Source organism: Oncorhynchus gorbuscha, unplaced genomic scaffold, assembly GCF_021184085.1.
Source record: "Oncorhynchus gorbuscha isolate QuinsamMale2020 ecotype Even-year unplaced genomic scaffold, OgorEven_v1.0 Un_scaffold_1476, whole genome shotgun sequence".
NCBI classification, from domain to species: domain Eukaryota; kingdom Metazoa; phylum Chordata; class Actinopteri; order Salmoniformes; family Salmonidae; genus Oncorhynchus; species Oncorhynchus gorbuscha.
This window is the reverse complement of record NW_025746245.1, coordinates 6,115-26,968: the sequence shown is the minus strand read 5'-3', so window position 1 is coordinate 26,968 and position 20,854 is coordinate 6,115. Positions and strand designations below refer to the sequence as shown.

Here is a 20,854-nt window from a genome sequence, read left to right as displayed (position 1 = left end):
CACGCGGTTCCAGACAGGAGGAGGAGGAGGTTAAACACGCGGTTCCAGACAGGAGGAGGACGCGGGAGGAGGGAGGAGGTTAAACACGCGGTTCCAGACAGGAGGAGGAGGTTAAACACGCGGTTCCGGACAGGAGGAGGTTAAACACGCGGTTCCGGACAGGAGGAGGAGGAGGTTAAACACGCGGTTCCGGACAGGAGGAGGAGGTTAAACACGCGGTTCCAGACAGGAGGAGGAGGTTAAACACGCGGTTCCAGACAGGAGGAGGAGGTTAAACACGCGGTTCCAGACAGGAGGAGGAGGAGGTTAAACACGCGGTTCCAGACAGGAGGAGGAGGTTAAACACGCGGTTCCAGACAGGAGGAGGAGGTTAAACACGCGGTTCCAGACAGGGAGGAGGAGGTTAAACACGCGGTTCCAGACAGGAGGAGGGAGGTTAAACACGCGGTTCCAGACAGGAGGAGGTTAAACACGCGGTTCCAGACAGGAGGAGGAGGTTAAACACGCGGTTCCAGACAGGAGGAGGAGGTTAAACACGCGGTTCGGTTCAGGACAGGAGGAGGTTAAACACGCGGTTCCAGACAGGAGGAGGAGGTTAAACACGCGGTTCCAGACAGGAGGAGGAGGTTAAACACGCGGTTCCAGACAGGAGGAGGAGGTTAAACACGCGGTTCCAGACAGGAGGAGGAGGTTAAACACGCGGTTCCAGACAGGAGGAGGAGGAGGTTAAACACGCGGTTCCAGACAGGAGGAGGAGGAGGTTAAACACGCGGTTCCCAGGAGGAGGAGGAGGACAGGAGGAGGTTAAACACGCGGTTCCAGACAGGAGGAGGAGGAGGTTAAACACGCGGTTCCAGACAGGAGGAGGAGGTTAAACACGCGGTTCCAGACAGGAGGAGGAGGTTAAACACGCGGTTCCAGACAGGAGGAGGTTAAACACGCGGTTCCAGACAGGAGGAGGTTAAACACGCGGTTCCAGACAGGAGGAGGTTAAACACGCGGTTCCAGACAGGAGGAGGTTAAACACGCGGTTCCAGACAGGAGGAGGTTAAACACGCGGTTCCAGACAGGAGGAGGTTAAACACGCGGTTCCAGACAGGAGGAGGAGGAGGTTAAACACGCGGTTCCAGACAGGAGGAGGTTAAACACGCGGTTCCAGACAGAGGAGGAGGAGGTTAAACACGCGGTTCCAGACAGGAGGAGGAGGAGGTTAAACACGCGGTTCCAGAGGAGGAGGAGGTTAAACACGCGGTTCCAGACAGGAGGTTAAACACGCGGTTCCAGACAGGAGGAGGAGAAACACGCGGTTCCAGACAGGAGGAGGAGGAGGTTAAACACGCGGTTCCAGACAGGAGGAGGAGGTTAAACACGCGGTTCCAGACAGGAGGAGGAGGTTAAACACGCGGTTCCAGACAGGAGGAGGAGGTTAAACACGCGGTTCCAGACAGGAGGAGGAGGTTAAACACGCGGTTCCAGACAGGAGGAGGAGGTTAAACACGCGGTTCCAGACAGGAGGAGGAGGTTAAACACGCGGTTCCAGACAGGAGGAGGAGGTTAAACACGCGGTTCCAGACAGGAGGAGGAGGTTAAACACGCGGTTCCAGACAGGAGGAGGAGGTTAAACACGCGGTTCCAGACAGGGAGGAGGTTAAACACGCGGTTCCAGAGGAGGAGGTTAAACACGCGGTTCCAGACAGGAGGAGGAGGTTAAACACGCGGTTCCAGACAGGAGGAGGTTAAACACGCGGTTCCAGACAGGAGGAGGAGGTTAAACACGCGGTTCCAGACAGGAGGAGGAGGTTAAACACGCGGTTCCAGACAGGAGGAGGAGGTTAAACACGCGGTTCCAGACAGGAGGAGGAGGTTAAACACGCGGTTCCAGACAGGAGGAGGAGGAGGTTAAACACGCGGTTCCAGACAGGAGGAGGAGGTTAAACACGCGGTTCCAGACAGGAGGAGGAGGTTAAACACGCGGTTCCAGACAGGAGGAGAAGGTTAAACACGCGGTTCCAGACAGGAGGAGGAGGTTAAACACGCGGTTCCAGACAGGAGGAGGAGGTTAAACACGCGGTTCCAGACAGGAGGAGGAGGTTAAACACGCGGTTCCAGACAGGAGGAGGAGGTTAAACACGCGGTTCCAGACAGGAGGAGGAGGTTAAACACGCGGTTCCAGACAGGAGGAGGAGGTTAAACACGCGGTTCCAGACAGGAGGAGGAGGTTAAACACGCGGTTCCAGACAGGAGGAGGAGGTTAAACACGCGGTTCCAGACAGGAGGAGGAGGTTAAACACGCGGTTCCAGACAGGAGGAGGAGGTTAAACACGCGGTTCCAGACAGGAGGAGGAGGTTAAACACGCGGTTCCAGACAGGAGGAGGAGGTTAAACACGCGGTTCCAGACAGGAGGAGGAGGTTAAACACGCGGTTCCAGACAGGAGGAGGAGGTTAAACACGCGGTTCCAGACAGGAGGAGGAGGTTAAACACGCGGTTCCAGACAGGAGGAGGAGGTTAAACACGCGGTTCCAGACAGGAGGAGGAGGTTAAACACACGGTTCCAGACAGGAGGAGGAGGTTAAACATGTGGTTCCAGACAGGAGGAGTTAGGGTATTGCTATTCTATACATGTATAGAAGCAACACTTGCTGACAGTTGTGGCTGCTTTGTGTGATGTGTTGTCTCTACCTTCTTGACATTTGTGCTGTTGACTGTGCCCAATAATGTTTGTACCATGTTGTGTTGCTACCATGTTGTGTTGCCATGTGTTGCTGCCTTGATATGTTGTCGTCTTAGGTCTCACTTTATGTATTGTTGTCTCTCGTTGTGATGTGTGTTTTGTCCTATATTTATATTGTATTGATTTTTAAATTGCTAGGCAGTCATGGGAAATAAGAATTTGTTCTTAACCCGACTTGCCTAGTTAAATAAAATGAATATACAGGAAGAGGTTAATGCTTGGTTCTATATAGATGAGGGGTTGATGGGTAATAGCTGAGGCTGGCGGTCTACTTACATTTCTCCAGTGAATGTTGACCAGCTTCTCATGAGCAGTGAAGCTGCAGTCTTCAACTGAGCACTATAAAACAGAAGTCTCTTTTACTGAAGGTAGACTAACACAATGCTTTGCCTGTTTTCCTGAAGGTAGACTAACACAATGCTTTGCCTGTTTTCCTGAAGGTTGACTAACACAATGCTTTGCCTGTTTTCCTGAAGGTTGACTAACACAATGCTTTGCCTGTTTTCCTGAAGGTTGACTAACACAATGCTTTGCCTGTTTTCCTGAAGGTTGACTAACACAATGCTTTGCCTGTTTTCCTGAAGGTTGACTAACACAATGCTTTGCCTGTTTTCCTGAAGGTTGACTAACACAATGCTTTGCCTGTTTTCCTGAAGGTTGACTAACACAATGCTTTGCCTGTTTTCCTGAAGGTTGACTAACACAATGCTTTGCCTGTTTTCCTGAAGGTTGACTAACACAATGCTTTGCCTGTTTTCCTGAAGGTTGACTAACACAATGCTTTGCCTGTTTTCCTGAAGGTTGACTAACAACGGAACTGCTTTCTCTGGAACAGGCCCAGATCCCTGTGATTTGCGTGAAGAGGCGGAGAAAAGGGGGCGGACAGCCTTCTGAAAATTCATAGGCGATCGAATAAACCCCCACTTCCTTCCAATCTTTGGACAATAAAATCGGCGAGTTACGCAAAAAATTAAACTACCAGAAGGACATTCAGAACTGTTATTATATCTTATGTTTCACAGAGACTTGGCTGAACGATGACACTATCAACATACAGCTGGCTGGTTATACGATGCACCGGCAGGATAGAACAGAGGCTGGTTATACGATGCACCGGCAGGACAGAACAGAGGCTGGTTATACGCTGCACCGGCAGGACAGAACAGAGCCTGGTTATACGCTGCACCGGCAGGACAGAACAGAGGCTGGTTATACGCTGCACCGGCAGGACAGAACAGAGGCTGGTTATACGAAGCACCGGCAGGACAGAACAGAGGCTGGTTATACGAAGCACCGGCAGGACAGAACAGAGGCTGGTTATACGAAGCACCGGCAGGACAGAACAGAGGCTGGTTATACGAAGCACCGGCAGGACAGAACAGAGGCTGGTTATACGAAGCACCGGCAGGACAGAACAGAGGCTGGTTATACGATGCACCGGCAGGACAGAAGAGGCTGGTTATACGAAGCACCGGCAGGACAGAACAGAGGCTGGTTATGCGAAGCACCGGCAGGACAGAACAGAGGCTGGTTATGCGAAGCACCGGCAGGACAGAACAGAGGCTGGTTATACGAAGCACCGGCAGGACAGAACAGAGGCTGGTTATACGCTGCACCGGCAGGACAGAACAGAGGCTGGTTATACGCTGCACCGGCAGGACAGAACAGAGGCTGGTTATACGAAGCACCGGCAGGACAGAACAGAGGCTGGTTATACGCTGCACCGGCAGGACAGAACAGAGGCTGGTTATACGAAGCACCGGCAGGCCAGAACAGAGGCTGGTTATACGAAGCACCGGCAGGCCAGAAGAGGCTGGTTATACGAAGCACCGGCAGGACAGAACAGAGGCTGGTTATACGAAGCACCGGCAGGACAGAACAGAGGCTGGTTATACGATGCACCGGCAGGACAGAACAGAGGCTGGTTATACGAAGCACCGGCAGGACAGAACAGAGGCTGGTTATACGAAGCACCGGCAGGACAGAACAGAGGCTGGTTATACGAAGCACCGGCAGGACAGAACAGAGGCTGGTTATACGAAGCACCGGCAGGACAGAACAGAGGCTGGTTATACGAAGCACCGGCAGGACAGAACAGAGGCTGGTTATACGCTGCACCGGCAGGACAGAACAGAGGCTGGTTATACGCTGCACCGGCAGGATAGAACAGAGGCTGGTTATACGCTGCACCGGCAGGATAGAACAGAGGCTGGTTATACGATGCACCGGCAGGACAGAACAGAGGCTGGTTATACGATGCACCGGCAGGACAGAACAGAGGCTGGTTATACGCTGCACCGGCAGGATAGAACAGAGGCTGGTTATACGCTGCACCGGCAGGACAGAACAGAGGCTGGTTATACGCTGCACCGGCAGGATAGAACAGAGGCTGGTTATACGCTGCACCGGCAGGACAGAACAGAGGCGTGGCTGGTTAAACGATGCACCGGCAGGACAGAACAGAGGCGTGGCTGGTTATACGATGCACCGGCAGGACAGAACAGAGGCGTGGCTGGTTATACGATGCACCGGCAGGACAGAACAGAGGCTGGTTATACGCTGCACCGGCAGGACAGAACAGAGGCGTGGCTGGTTATACGATGCACTGGCAGGACAGAACAGAGGCGTGGCTGGTTATACGATGCACCGGCAGGACAGAACAGAGGCTGGTTATACGCTGCACCGGCAGGACAGAACAGAGGCTAGTTATACGCTGCACCGGCAGGACAGAACAGAGGCTGGTTATACGATGCACCGACAGGACAGAACAGAGGCTGGTTATACGATGCACCGGCAGGATAGAACAGAGGCGTGGCTGGTTATACGCTGCACCGGCAGGACAGAACAGAGGCGTGGCTGGTTATACGCTGCACCGGCAGGACAGAACAGAGGCTGGTTATACGATGCACCGGCAGGATAGAACAGAGGCTGGTTATACGCTGCACCGGCAGGATAGAACAGAGGCATGGCTGGTTATACGATACACCGGCAGGATAGAACAGAGGCTGGTTATACGATGCACCGGCAGGATAGAACAGAGGCTGGTTATACGCTGCATCGGCAGGATAGAACAGAGGCTGGTTATACGCTGCACCGGCAGGATAGAACAGAGGCATGGCTGGTTATACTATGCACCGGCAGGATAGAACAGAGGCTGGTTATATGCTGCACCGGCAGGATAGAACAGGGGCGTGGCTGGTCATACGATGCACCGGCAGGATAGAACAGAGGCTGGTTATACGCTGCACCGGCAGGACAGAACAGAGGCTGGTTATACGCTGCACCGGCAGGATAGAACAGAGGCTGGTTATACGATGCACCGGCAGGACAGAACAGAGGCTGGTTATACGATGCACCGGCAGGACAGAACAGAGGCTGGTTATACGATGCACCGGCAGGACAGAACAGAGGCTGGTTATACGATGCACCGGCAGGACAGAACAGAGGCTGGTTATACGATGCACCGGCAGGACAGAACAGAGGCTGGTTATACGATGCACCGGCAGGGAACGGGGCGTCTGGAATAAATAAATACACATTAAACTCCGGACCGGACCGCCTGTACTCCACACACAGAAACACATACAGCTCTCCCTAGCCCTCCATTTGGCAAATCTGACCATAATTATATTCTCCTGATTCTTGCTAAAATTAAAACAGTAAGCACCAGTAACTAGATCAATAAAATAAAAAGTGGTCAGATGACGCAGAGGCTGCAGGACTGTTTTGCTACCAGACTGGAATATGTTCTGGGATTCCTCCGATGGCATTGAGGAGTACACCACATCAGTCATTGGCTTCATCAACAAGTGCATTGATGTCGATGTCCCCACAGTGACCGTATGTACATACCCCAACCAGAAGCCATGGATTACAGGTAACATCCGCACTGAGCTAAAGAGCTAACACTTTCAAGGAGCAGGACTCTAACCCGGAAGCTTATAAGAAATTCCGCTATGCCCTCCGACGAACCATCAAAATAGGCAAATCTTCAATACAGGACTAAGATCAAATCATACTACACTGGCTCTGACACTCGTCAGATGTGGCCATTACAGACTACAAAAGGGGAGCACAGCCCGAGACCTGCCCAGTGACATGAGCTGAACTAGTTCTATGCTCGCTTCGAGGCAAATAAGACCGAAACATGCATGAGAACACCAGCTGTTCTGGAAGACTGATCACGCTCTCCGCAGCCGATGTGAGTCAGACCTTAAAACAGGTCAACATTCATTCACAAGGCCGCAGGGCCAGACGGATTACCAGGATGTGTGCTGCGAGCATGCGCTGGCCAACTGAAAAGTAACTTCCTCACCATTCTAGATAAGCATGCTCCGTTCAAAAAATGCAGAACTATGAACAGATACAGCCCTTGGTTCACTCCAGACCTGACTGCCCTCGACCAGCACAAAAACATCCTGTGGCGGACTGCAATAGCATCGAATAGCCCCCGTGATATGCAACTGTTCAGGGAAGTCAGGAACCAATACACGCAGTCAGTCAGGAAAGCTAAGGCCAGCTTCTTCAGGCAGAAGTTTGCATCCTGTAGCTCCAACTCCAAAAAGTTCTGGGACACTGTGAAGTCCATGGAGAACAAGAGCACCTCCTCCCAGCTGCCCACTGCACTGAGGCTAGGAAACACGGTCTCCACCGATAAATCCATGATTATCGAAAACTTCAATAAGCACTTCTCAACGGCTGGCCATGCCTTCCGCCTGGCTACTCCAACCTCGGCCAACAGCTCCGCCCCCCCCGTAGCTCCTCACCCAAGCCTCTCCAGGTTCTCCTTTACCCAAATCCAGATAGCAGATGTTCTGAAAGAGCTGCAAAACCTGGACCCGTACAAATCAGCTGGGCTTGACAATCTGGACCCGCTATTTCTGAAACTATCTGCCGCCATTGTCGCAACCCCTATTTACCAGCCTGTTCAACCTCTCTTTCATATCGTCTGAGATCCCCAAGGATTGGAAAGCTGCCGCAGTCATCCCCCTCTTCAAAGGGGGAGACACCCTGGACCCAAACTGTTACAGACCTATATCCATCCTGCCCTGCCTATCTAAGGTCTTCGAAAGCCAAGTCAACAAACAGGTCACTGACCATCTCGAATCCCACAGTACCTTCTCCGCTGTGCAATCTGGTTTCCGAGCCGGTCACGGGTGCACCTCAGCCACACTCAAGGTACTAAACGATATCATAACCGCCATCGATAAAAGACAGTACTGTGCAGCCGTCTTCATCGACCTCGCCAAGGCTTTCGACTGTCAATCACCATATTCTTATCGGCAGACTCAACAGCCTCGGTTTTTCGGATGACTGCCTTGCCTGGTTCACCAATTACTTTGCAGACAGAGTTCAGTGTGTCAAATCGGAGGGCATGCTGTCCGGTCCTCTGGCAGTCTCTATGGGGGTGCCACAGGGTTCAATTCTCGGGCCGACTCTTTTCTCTGTGTATATCAATGATGTTGCTCTTGCTGCGGGCGATTCCCTGATCCACCTCTACGCAGACGACACCATTCTATATACTTTCGGCCCGTCATTGGACACTGTGCTATCTAACCTCCAAACGAGCTTCATTGCCATACAGCACTCCTTCCGTGGCCTCCAACTGCTCTTGAACGCGAGTAAAACCAAATGCATGCTTTTCAACCGATCGCTGCCTGCACCCGCATGCCCGACTAGCATCACCACCCTGGATGGTTCCGACCTTGAATATGTGGACATCTATAAGTACCTAGGTGTCTGGCTAGACTGCAAACTCTCCTTCCAGACCCACATCAAACATCTCCAATCGAAAATCAAATCAAGAGTCGGCTTTCTATTCCGCAACAAAGCCTCCTTCACTCACGCTGCCAAGCTTACCCTAGTAAAACTGACTATCCTACCGATCCTCGACTTCGGCGATGTCATCTACAAAATGGCTTCCAACACTCTACTCAGCAAACTGGATGCAGTCTATCACAGTGCCATCCATTTTGTCACTAAAGCACCTTATACCACCCACCACTGCGACTTGTATGCTCTAGTCGGCTGGCCCTCGCTACATATTCGTCGCCAGACCCACTGGCTCCAGGTCATCTACAAGTCCATGCTAGGTAAAGCTCCGCCTTATCTCAGTTCACTGGTCACGATGGCAACACCCATCCGTAGCACGCGCTCCAGCAGGTGTATCTCACTGATCATCCCTAAAGCCAACACCTCATTTGGCCGCCTTTCGTTCCAGTTCTCTGCTGCCTGTGACTGGAACGAATTGCAAAAATCGCTGAAGTTGGAGACTTATCTCCCTCACCAACTTCAAACATCTGCTATCTGAGCAGCTAACCGATCGCTGCAGCTGTACATAGTCTATCGGTAAATAGCCCACCCATTTTTACCTACCTCATCCCCATACTGTTTTTATTTATTTACTTTTCTGCTCTTTTGCACACCAATATCTCTACCTGTACATGACCATCTGATCATTTATCACTCCAGTGTTAATCTGCAAAACTGTATTATTCGCCTACCTCCTCATGCCTTTTGCACACATTGTATATAGACTGCCCATTTTTTTCTACTGTGTTATTGATTTGTTAATTGTTTATTCCATGTGTAACTCTGTGTTGTCTGTTCACACTGCTATGCTTTATCTTGGCCAGGTCGCAGTTGCAAATGAGAACTTGTTCTCAACTAGCCTACCTGGTTAAATAAAGGTGAAATAAAAATAAAAACTGGCAAGTGTCTTCACAGACATTTTCAAGCTCTCCCTGTCCGAGTCTGTAATACCAACATGTTTCAAGCAGACCACCATAGAACCTGTGCCCAAGAACACTAAGGTAACCTCCTAAATGACTACCGACCCGTAGCAGTCACGTCTGTAGCCATGAAATGCTTTGAAAGGCTGGTCATGAATCACATCAACACCATTATCCTAGAAACCCTAGACCCACTCCAATTTGCAGACCACCCCAACAGATCCACAGATGATGCAATCTCTTTTGCACTCCACATTGCCCTTGTGAGAATGCTATTCATTGACTACAGCTCAGCGTTCAACACCATAGTGCCCTCAAAACTCATCACTAAGCTAAGGACCCTGGGACTAAACACCTCCCTCTGCAACTGGATCCTGGACTTCCTGACGGGCCACCCCCAGGTGGTAAGAGTAGGTAACAACACATCTGCCACGCTGACCCTCAACACAGGGGACCCTAAGGGGTGCGTGCTCGGTCCCCTCCTGTACTCTCTGTTCACTCATGACTGCACAGCCAGGCACGACTCAAACACCATCATTACATTTGCAGATGACACAACAGTGGGAGGCCGGATCACCGACAATGACGAGACAGCCTATAGGGAGGTCAGAGACCTGGCCGTGTGGTGCCAGGACAACAACGTCTCTCTCAACATGATCAAGACAACAGAGATTATTGTGGACTACAGGAAAAAGAGGACCGAGCACACCCCCATTCTCATCGATGGGGCTGCAGTGGAACAGGTTGAGAACTTCAAGTTCCTTGGTGTCCACATCACCAAAAAAATAACATGGTCCAAGCACACCAAGACAGTCATGAAGAGGGCACGACAAAACCTATTCCCCATCAGGAGACAAAGGATTTGGCATGGGTCCTCAGATCCTCAAGAGGTTATTCAGCTGCAACATCGAGAGCATCCTGACTGGCTGAATCACTGCCTGGTATGGCCTCCGACCGCAACGCACTACAGAGGGTTGTGAGTACGGCTCAGTACATCACCGAGGCCAAGCTCCCTGCCATCCAGGACCTCTATACCAGACGGTGTCAGAGGAAGGCCCTACAAATTGTCAAAGACTCCAGCCACCCTAGTCATAGACTGTTCTCACTGATACCGCACGGCCAGCGGTACCAGAGCACCAAGTCTAGGTCCAAGAAGTTTCTAAACTGCTTCTACCCCCAAGCCATAAGACTCCTGAACACCTAATCAAATGGCTACCCAGACATTTGCATTGCCCCCCCCCTCTCTCCTTTATACAACTGCTACTCTGTTATCATCTATGCATAGTCACTTTAATAACTTTACCTACACGTACATATTACCTCAACTAACCAGTGCCCCCGCACATTGACTGTCCCGGTACCCCCCTGTATATAGTCTCTATTGTTATTTTACTCCTCTGCTCTTTAATTACTTGTTACTTATATTTCTTATTTGTATTTTTTTAACTGCATCGTTGGTTAGGGGCTCTTAAGTAAGCATTTCACTGTAAGGTATTGTAAAGTACTGTTGTATTAGGCTCATGTGACTAATACAATTTGATTTGAAGCTTGGAACCCTGATGACCTAGTATGATGTCATTACATTCGGTTCATCACCTCAGGTCAAATCAGAATCATTTGATCATGAGAATCAGTTACCTTGACATGTTCAGAGACATGTTGGTCATACTTGTCTTGGTTTTTGAAGCCTCGGTCACACGGGTCACAGAAATGTGAAAACTCGGGTTCTTTTTTATTTTTCTGCTGGAAAAGAAAAGAAAACATTTGAACCCATTACAGTCAAACCAGTCAGTCACCCTATTGGAGTGTTACACTGTCTAAGACGGGGATGGCCAACTGATGGGGGACACAACAAATCACCATGAGGGGCCACAGTGTGTCTGTGTACCACCATCCATGAGGGGCCACAGTGTGTCTGTGTACCACCATCCATGAGGGGCCACAGTGTGTCTGTGTACCACCATCCATGAGGGGCCACAGTGTGTCTGTGTACCACCATCCATCCAGTTGTAGAGGGCCTTGTAACGCCAGTGGGTTCAATGTCTGTGTGCACACATGACTGTAAGTCGCTTTGGATAAAAGCGTCTGCTAAATGGCATATATTATGAGGGGCCACAGTGTGTCTGTGTACCACCATCCATGAGGGGCCACAGTGTGTCTGTGTACCACCATCCATGAGGGGCCACAGTGTGTCTGTGTACCACCATCCATGAAGGGGCCACAGTGTGTCTGTGTGAGGGGCCACAGTGTGTCTGTGTACCACCACCACCATGTACCACCATCCAGGGGCCACAGTGTGTCTGTGTACCACCATCCATGAAGGGGCCACAGTGTGTCTGTGTACCACCATCCATGAGGGGCCACAGTGTGTCTGTGTACCACCATCCATGAGGGGCCACAGTGTGTCTGTGTACCACCATCCATGAAGGGGCCACAGTGTGTCTGTGTACCACCATCCATGAAGGGGCCACAGTGTGTCTGTGTACCACCATCCATGAAGGGGCCACAGTGTGTCTGTGTACCACCATCCATGAAGGGGCCACAGTGTGTGTACCACCATCCATGAAGGGGAGGTTGATGAGTTAAAGGAGGATTTATAAGCCTTGAGACATGGATTGTGTCTGTGTGCTTTTCAGAGGGTGAACGGGCAAGACAAAATAGTCAGTGCCAGGCGCACAGGTTGGTGTCAAGAACTGCAACGCTGCCGGGTTTTTCACACTCAACCGTTTCCTGTGTATTTAAAGAACTGTCCACCACCCAACTTGACATCTATGGGTAGCATTGGAGTCAACATGGGTCAGCATCCCTGTGGAATGCTTTTGACCAACTGAGGCTGTTCTGAGGGGGGGGGGGGTTGCAACTCAATATTAGAGAAGGGTTCTTCATGTTTTATACACTCTAGTGTTATCATTATTTTTGCAGTTACCTGTGTTAATGGTTTGTTTATTGTTTACTCCATGTGTAACTCTCTGTTGTTGTTTGTGTCACACTGCTATGCTTTATCTTGGCCAGGTCTTAGTTGCAAATGAGAACTTGTTCTCAACTGGCCTAGCTGGTTAAATAAAGGTGCAATAAAATAAAGAATATATATCAGAGACCTGGCTTTTGGTTTGATGGTGGATTTACTACCTTTTTCCCAAGGTTGTTGGGACGACCATAGTCCTGCCTTCCGCGTCCACGATGGAAGTTCTGGCCTGTGGGTCAAAGGTCAAAACAACAATATTATGACTTGCCGACCTACTGCTGGGTGCAGTTCAGTCATCACCAATCTGACACTTCTGTTCTGTTAATAATGATGCAGGATCTCCTCTGCCCAGATACTGGTTCAACCCAGACGTGAACCAGCATCTCCTCTGCCCAAATGATATGTACATTACTAGGTAAAGCTCCGCCTTATCTCAGTTCACTGGTCACGATGGCAACACCCATCCGTAGCACGCGCTCCAGCAGGTGTATCTCACTGATCATCCCTAAAGCCAACACCTCATTTGGCCGCCTTTCGTTCCAGTTCTCTGCTGCCTGTGACTGGAACGAATTGCAAAAATCGCTGAAGTTGGAGACTTTTATCTCCCTCACCAACTTCAAACATCTGCTATCTGAGCAGCTAACCAATCGCTGCAGCTGTACATAGTCTATCGGTAAATAGCCCACCCATTTTTACCTACCTCATCCCCATACTGTTTTTATTTATTTACTTTTCTGCTCTTTTGCACACCAATATCTCTACCTGTACATGACCATCTGATCATTTATCACTCCAGTGTTAATCTGCAAAATTGTAATTATTCGCCTACCTCCTCATGCCTTTTGCACACAATGTATATAGACTCCACTTTTTCTCTACTGTGTTATTGACTTGTTAATCGTTTACTCCATGTGTAACTCTGTGTTGTCTGTTCACACTGCTATTCTTTATCTTGGCCAGGTCGCAGTTGCAAATGAGAACCTGTTCTCAACTAGCCTACCTGGTTAAATGAAGGTGAAATAAAAATGAATAAATAAATTACACGGGGCCAAGCTTGGTCAGCCCTACTGACCTACCCCACTAACTGGGGTCATGAGGGTTTACTTCAACAGACCTGATTGGTATAGGTCATAGTAGACCACCAGGGGCTCTCAGCCAGGCACGTGTCAACCTAGGGACCGTGCAAAGAAGCCTCTTTACCAGGCCGCTGCTAGAACCATAACTCTCCTAGTTAGTATAATACCCACCATATGAGCCTCTGGGTCGACCTGGTCCGGGGCCGCAGTTCCAGTGTTCTCCCTGGCCGTTGTATCTCCACGGCTCGGACGGTGGCTCGTACCAGTTCCACATACCGGGCTGGAAGTTGCTCGGAGGTGGAAGGAACGTTGGCGGACTCACCATCGAACCCGGAGGAGAGACAAAGTTCGGCGGAGGGTAGCTTCCAAAATCATTCATGATGTAGCTGGCGCCTCTTCTTCAATGTTATGTGGATTCAGTTCGTTTGTATAAATGTTTGTCCAGCTACGACCTCGGAGGTATAATAAGAACCGCTACAACACATGTGTGTTTCTGCTTCCGTTGCCGCGTTCACGTGATAGTCGTACTTATGTACACGTGCCGCTTTCAACCAGTCAGCAAGTCGGACATTTCTGAGTTTCCTAGTTCCGACTGGCACATGAACGCCACAAATTTACATCTGCAAAGGGTGTTCACCAGACTGAACGTCATATCCGCTCGTTTACAAAAACCAAAAACAATTCAATAATATCATTATTTGAAGTAACAACGATTTAGGCATAATGAAAATATACCATAACTCGTGTAGTTTATGAAAACTAACTCATGTAGAATTATATCTGCCCTATGTACATAGTGATTGTACACTGGTCTAATAAGATTTACATACCGTTTTACCCACTTTTTATTTTATTTCGTCTTTATTTAACCAGGTAGGCTAGTTGAGAACAAGTTCTCATTTGCAACTGCGACCTGGCCAAGATAAAGCAAAGCAGTGTGAACAGACAACACAGAGTTACACATGGAGTAAACAATTAACAAGTTAATAACACAGTAGAAAAAAAATAATCTTTATACATTGTGTGCAAAAGGCATGAGGAGGTAGGCAATAAATAGGCCATAGGAGTGAATAATTACAATTTATCAGATTAACACTGGAGTGATAAATGATCAGATGGTCATATACAGGTAGAGATATTGGTGTTTAAAAGAGCAGAAAAGTAAATAAATAAAAACAGTACGGGGATGAGGTAGGTAAATTGGGTGGGCTATATACCGATGGACTATGTACAGCGGCAGCGATCGGTTAGCTGCTCAGATAGCAGATGTTTAAAGTTGGTGAGGGAGATAAAAGTCTCCAACTTCAGAGATTTTTGCAATTCGTTCCAGTCGCAGGCAGCAGAGAACTGAAAGGAAAGGTGGCCAAATTAGGTTTTGGCTTTAGGGATGATCAGTGAGATACACCTGCTGGAGCGCGTGCTACGGGTGGGTGTTGCCATCGTGACCAGTGAACTGAGAAGGCAGAGCTTTACCTAGCATGGACTTGTAGATGACCTGGAGCCAGTGGGTCTGGCGACCAACATGTAGCGAGGGCCAGCCGACTAGAGCATACAAGTCGCAGTGGTGGGTGGTATAAGGTGCTTTAGCACCAACAATATGGATGGCACTGTGATAAACTGCATCCAGTTTGCTGAGTAGAGTATTGGAAGCTATTTTGTAGATGACATCGCCGAAGTCGAGGATCGGTAAGATAGTCAGTTTTACAAGGGTAAGTTTGGCGGCGTGAGTGAAGGAGGCTTTGTTACGGAATAGAAAGCCGACTCTAGATTTGATTTTGGATTGGAGATGTTTGATATGAGTCTGGAAGGAGAGTTTACAGTCTAGCCAAACACTGTTAGGGTTGCGTAAATTCAAATCTGGTATCAGGATAAATATAAAAATGAGTCACCGATTTTATACTATGTATTTTAATAATAAATGGCAAATGCAACTTTCGTATATACGGGCTCACTGTAATACCACGCAGGGCAGAACAGAGAACTGACAGGATGTATGTAAACAGTATTCTTTATACTGTGATAGACAGTTCCAACCCGTCTGTTGGCCTATCACAGTAGAGACTGGGCGTGCTTTAAACTTGCTCAGCCTATTGCAGGCGCTCAGGCGGGTCCCCGCCTCTTGGCGCTTCTGTTGATAGATGTAACTTGCTTGTGAAGAACATCCAGGCTCTCATGCTCCATACCGTTATCTCGCACCTGGCTCCTGTTATTTTACAAAAGACCGCTTGTTCTCGCAACTGTCATGTTTGTCATTTATTATCATGTCTTGTCCCTGTGCTCCCCATGCTATTCGTTTCCCTCTGCTGGTCTTATTTGGTTCTTTCCCTCCTATCCCTCTCTCTCCCCCTCCCTCTCTCACTCTCTCGCTCTCTCTTCTCTCTGTCGTTCCGTTCCTGCTCCCAGCTGTTCCTATTCCCCTAATCATCATTTAGTCTTCCCACACCTGTTCCCGATCCTTTCCCCTGATTAGATTCCCTATTTATTCCTTTGTAATCCGTTCCTGTTCCGTCGGTTCCTTGCATTGTATTCACGATGCTGTGATTGCGTTTCGCCCTGTCCTGTCGTGTTTTTGCCGTGATTGTGTATCACCCTGTCCTGTCGTGTTTTGTGCCTTCTTCAGACGCTGCGTGTGAGCAGGTGTCTCAGTTGACTACGGCCTGCGCCTACCCGGCGACCTGCAGTCTGTGGCCGCTTCTCCAGTTGTTTTCCCCTCTACTAATCTAGAGGATTTCAGTTATTCGGTTTTGAACATTAATAAACTCTGTTTCTGTTAAGTCGCGTTTGGGTCCTCCTTCACCTGCATGACAGAAGGAACCGACCAAAGAATGGACCCAGCGACTTCAGACGCTGTTTACACTGCCGTCCAAGATCCAAGGAGCCATGCTCGGCAGACACGAGCAGGAATTGTCTGCTGCTCGCCATGCCGTGGAGAACCTGGCCGCTCAGGTTTCCGACCTCTCTGGACAGTTCCAGAGTCTACGTCTCGTGCCACCTGTTACTCCCTGGCCTGCCGAGCCTCCAGAACCCAGGGTTAATAACCCACCTTGCTACTCCGGGCAGCCCACTGAGTGCCGCTCCTTTCTCACGCAGTGTGAGATTGTGTTCTCTCTCCAACCCCACACATACTCTAGAGAGAGAGCTCGGGTTGCTTACGTCATTTCACTCCTTACTGGCCGGGCTCGAGAATGGGGCACAGCTATCTGGGAGGCAAGGGCTGATTGCTCTAACAGATTCCAGAACTTTAAAGAGGAGATGATTCGGGTTTTTGACCGTTCAGTTTTTGGTGAGGAGGCTTCTAGGGCCCTGGCTTCCTTATGCCAAGGTGAACGGTCCATAACGGATTATTCCATTGAGTTTCGCACTCTTGCTGCCTCTAGTGAGTGGAACGAGCCGGCGCTGCTCGCTCGTTTTCTGGAGGGACTCCACGCAGCGGTTAAGGATGAGATTCTTTCCCGGGAGGTTCCTTCAGATGTGGACTCTTTGATTGCTCTCGCCATCCGCATAGAACGACGGGTAGATCTTCGTCACCGGGCTCGTGGAAGAGAGCTCGCATCAACGGTGTTTCCCTGCTCCGCATCGCAACCATCTCCCTCCTCTGGCTTTGAGACTGAGCCCATGCAGCTGGGAGGGATTCGCATCTCGAATAAGGAGAGGGAACAGAGGATCACCAACCGCCTGTGCCTCTATTGCGGAGTTGCTGGACATTTTGTTATTTCATGTCCAGTAAGAGGCCAGAGCCCATCAGTAAGCGGAGGGCTACTGGTGAGCGCTACTACTCAGGTCCCTTCATCTAGATCTTGTACTACTATGTCGGTCCATCTACGCTGGACCGGTTCGGGTGCTACATGCAGTGCCTTGATTGACTCTGGGGCTGAGGGTTGTTTCATGGACGAAGCATGGGTTCGGAAACATAACATTCCTTTCAGACCATTAGACAAGCCTACGCCCATGTTTGCCTTAGATGGTAGTCATCTTCCCAGTATCAAATTTGAGACACTACCTTTAACTCTCACAGTATCTGGTAACCACAGTGAGACTATTTCTTTTTGATTTTCCGTTCACCGTTTACACCTGTTGTTTTGGGTCATCCCTGGCTAGTATGTCATAATCCTTCTATTAATTGGTCTAGTAATTCTATCCTATCCTGGAACGTTTCTTGTCATGTGAAGTGTTTAATGTCTGCCATCCCTCCCGTTTCTTCTCTCCCTACTTCTCAGGAGGAACCTGGCGATTTGACAGGAGTGCCGGAGGAATATCATGATCTGCGCACGGTCTTCAGTCGGTCCCGAGCCAACTCCCTTCCTCCTCACCGGTCGTATGATTGTAGTATTGATCTCCTTCCAGGGACCACGCCTCCTCGAGGTAGACTATACTCTCTGTCGGCTCCCGAACGTAAGGCTCTCGAGGATTATTTGTCTGTGTCTCTTGACGCCGGTACCATAGTGCCTTCTTCTTCTCCGGCCGGGGCGGGGTTCTTTTGTTAAGAAGAAGGACGGTACTCTGCGCCCCTGCGTGGATTATCGAGGGCTGAATGACATAACGGTTAAGAATCGTTATCCGCTTCCCCTTATGTCATCAGCCTTCGAGATTCTGCAGGGAGCCAGGTGCTTTACTAAGTTGGACCTTCGTAACGCTTACCATCTCGTGCGCATCAGAGAGGGGGACGAGTGGAAAACGGCGTTTAACACTCCGTTAGGGCATTTTGAGTACCGGGTTCTGCCGTTCGGTCTCGCCAATGCGCCAGCTGTTTTTCAGGCATTAGTTAATGATGTTCTGAGAGACATGCTGAACATTTTTGTTTTTGTCTATCTTGACGATATCCTGATTTTTTCTCCGTCACTCGAGATTCATGTTCAGCACGTTCGACGTGTTCTACAGCGCCTTTTAGAGAATTGTCTCTACGTAAAGGCTGAGAAGTGCTCTTTTCATGTCTCCTCCGTTACTTTTCTCGGTTCCGTTATTTCCGCTGAAGGCATTCAGATGGATTCCGCTAAGGTCCAAGCTGTCAGTGATTGGCCCGTTCCAAGGTCACGTGTCGAGTTGCAGCGCTTTTTAGGTTTCGCTAATTTCTATCGGCGTTTCATTCGTAATTTCGGTCAAGTTGCTGCCCCTCTCACAGCTCTTACTTCTGTCAAGACGTGTTTTAAGTGGTCCGGTTCCGCCCAGGGAGCTTTTGATCTTCTAAAAGAACGTTTTACGTCCGCTCCTATCCTCGTTACTCCTGACGTCACTAGACAATTCATTGTCGAGGTTGACGCTTCAGAGGTAGGCGTGGGAGCCATTCTATCCCAGCGCTTCCAGTCTGACGATAAGGTTCATCCTTGCGCTTATTTTTCTCATCGCCTGTCGCCATCTGAGCGCAACTATGATGTGGGTAACCGTGAACTGCTCGCCATCCGCTTAGCCCTAGGCGAATGGCGACAGTGGTTGGAGGGGGCGACCGTTCCTTTTGTCGTTTGGACAGACCATAAGAACCTTGAGTACATCCGTTCTGCCAAACGACTTAATGCCCGTCAAGCTCGTTGGGCGTTGTTTTTCGCTCGTTTCGAGTTTGTGATTTCTTACCGTCCGGGTAGCAAGAACACCAAGCCTGATGCCTTATCCCGTCTGTTTAGTTCTTCTGTGGCTTCTACTGATCTCGAGGGGATTCTTCCTTATGGGCGTGTTGTCGGGTTGACAGTCTGGGGAATTGAAAGACAGGTTAAGCAAGCACTCACGCACACTGCGTCGCCGCGCGCTTGTCCTAGTAACCTCCTTTTCGTTCCTGTTTCCACTCGTCTGGCTGTTCTTCAGTGGGCTCACTCTGCCAAGTTAGCTGGTCATCCCGGTGTTCGAGGCACTCTTGCGTCTATTCGCCAGCGCTTTTGGTGGCCGACTCAGGAGCGTGACACGCGCCGTTTCGTGGCTGCGTGTTCAGACTGCGCGCAGAAGAAGTCTGGTAATTTTTTTCTGCTTCTGCTCCTGGTCTTGCTGGGTCTCAGTCTGTTCCCTGCCATCGCATCTCTCCTGTTCTTGTCCCTGCCCTTGCTGTGTCTCAGTCTGTCCCTAGTTCTCATTTTTTTTTTAGAGTAGTACCCTAGTTTCCCTTTTTATCGTTTTTCGTTACGGTCCTGAGGAGAGGAGTTGGGTTCTTTCTCGGGACGTGCTGGACCGTTTGATCTATGATTTCCTCCGTTGCTGCCAGTGTTCCTCCTCGAGAGCGCCAGGAGGCGCTCGGTGAGTGGGGGGGTACTGTCATGTTTGTCATTTATTATCATGTCTTGTCCCTGTGCTCCCCATGCTATTCGTTTCCCTCTGCTGGTCTTATTTGGTTCTTTCCCTCCTATCCCTCTCTCTCCCCTCCCTCTCTCACTCTCTCGCTCTCTCTTCTCTCTGTCGTTCCGTTCCTGCTCCCAGCTGTTCCTATTCCCCTAATCATCATTTAGTCTTCCCACACCTGTTCCCGATCCTTTCCCCTGATTAGATTCCCTATTTATTCCTTTGTAATCCGTTCCTGTTCCGTCGGTTCCTTGCATTGTATTCACGATGCTGTGATTGCGTTTCGCCCTGTCCTGTCGTGTTTTTTTGCCGTGATTGTGTATCACCCTGTCCTGTCGTGTTTTGTGCCTTCTTCAGACGCTGCGTGTGAGCAGGTGTCTCAGTTGACTACGGCCTGCGCCTACCCGAAGCGACCTGCAGTCTGTGGCCGCTTCTCCAGTTGTTTTCCCCTCTACTAATCTAGAGGATTTCAGTTATTCGGTTTTGAACATTAATAAACTCTGTTTCTGTTAAGTCGCGTTTGGGTCCTCCTTCACCTGCATGACAGCAACACCCCGCTCTGAATGTGCCCCCCCTCCCAACTCATTGAACAGTTCCTGTCTTCATGCTACTTTTCCATCAGGAGAAAGGCCCATGGCCTTGAAACTGTTAACAATGTTTCATGTCAGCTATGTTGCATAACACATACATATATCCACACAAGCCAACAGCAGATAATATTCAATCATATATATGGTAATGGCTATAATGTAAAATACAGGATCCAACAACACCTAGGTACTTAGAGATGTCCACATATTCTAGGTCGGAACCATCCAGGGTGGTGATGCTAGTCGGGCTTGCGGGTGCAGGCAGCGAACGGTTGAAAAGCATGCATTTGGTCTTACTAGCGTTTAAGAGCAGTTGGAGTCCAAGGAAGGGCCGGAAGTATACAGAATGGTGTCGTCTGCGTAGAGGTGGATCAGGGAATCGCCCGCAGCAAGAGCAACATCATTGATATATACAGAGAAAAGAGTCGGCCCGAGAATTGAACCCTGTGGTACCCCCATAGAGACTGCCAGAGGACCGGACAAAATGCCCTCCGATTTGAC

At 49.7% G+C, this 20,854-nt stretch overlaps 1 protein-coding gene across 2 annotated transcripts in view; it reads right to left on the bottom strand.

Annotated features, from left to right (window-relative positions):
• The window catches only part of LOC124022897 (nuclear fragile X mental retardation-interacting protein 1-like), a 31,009-nt gene extending 16,985 nt beyond the window's left edge, over positions 1-14,024 (bottom strand). The window contains exons 1-4 of one of the 2 annotated variants that reach the window (XM_046337591.1): positions 13,677-14,024; positions 12,594-12,658; positions 11,103-11,204; positions 3,010-3,072 (exon numbers count right to left, since the gene is read on the bottom strand). In XM_046337591.1, the coding sequence (XP_046193547.1) occupies positions 3,010-3,072; positions 11,103-11,204; positions 12,594-12,658; positions 13,677-13,884 (438 nt within the window). In that variant the 5' untranslated portion in view covers positions 13,885-14,024. Of the gene's footprint in view, positions 1-3,009; positions 3,073-11,102; positions 11,208-12,593; positions 12,659-13,676 lie in introns of both variants that reach the window. The other variant, XM_046337589.1, reaches the window with a different exon arrangement.
• Between the last annotated feature and the right edge of the window lie 6,830 nt (positions 14,025-20,854).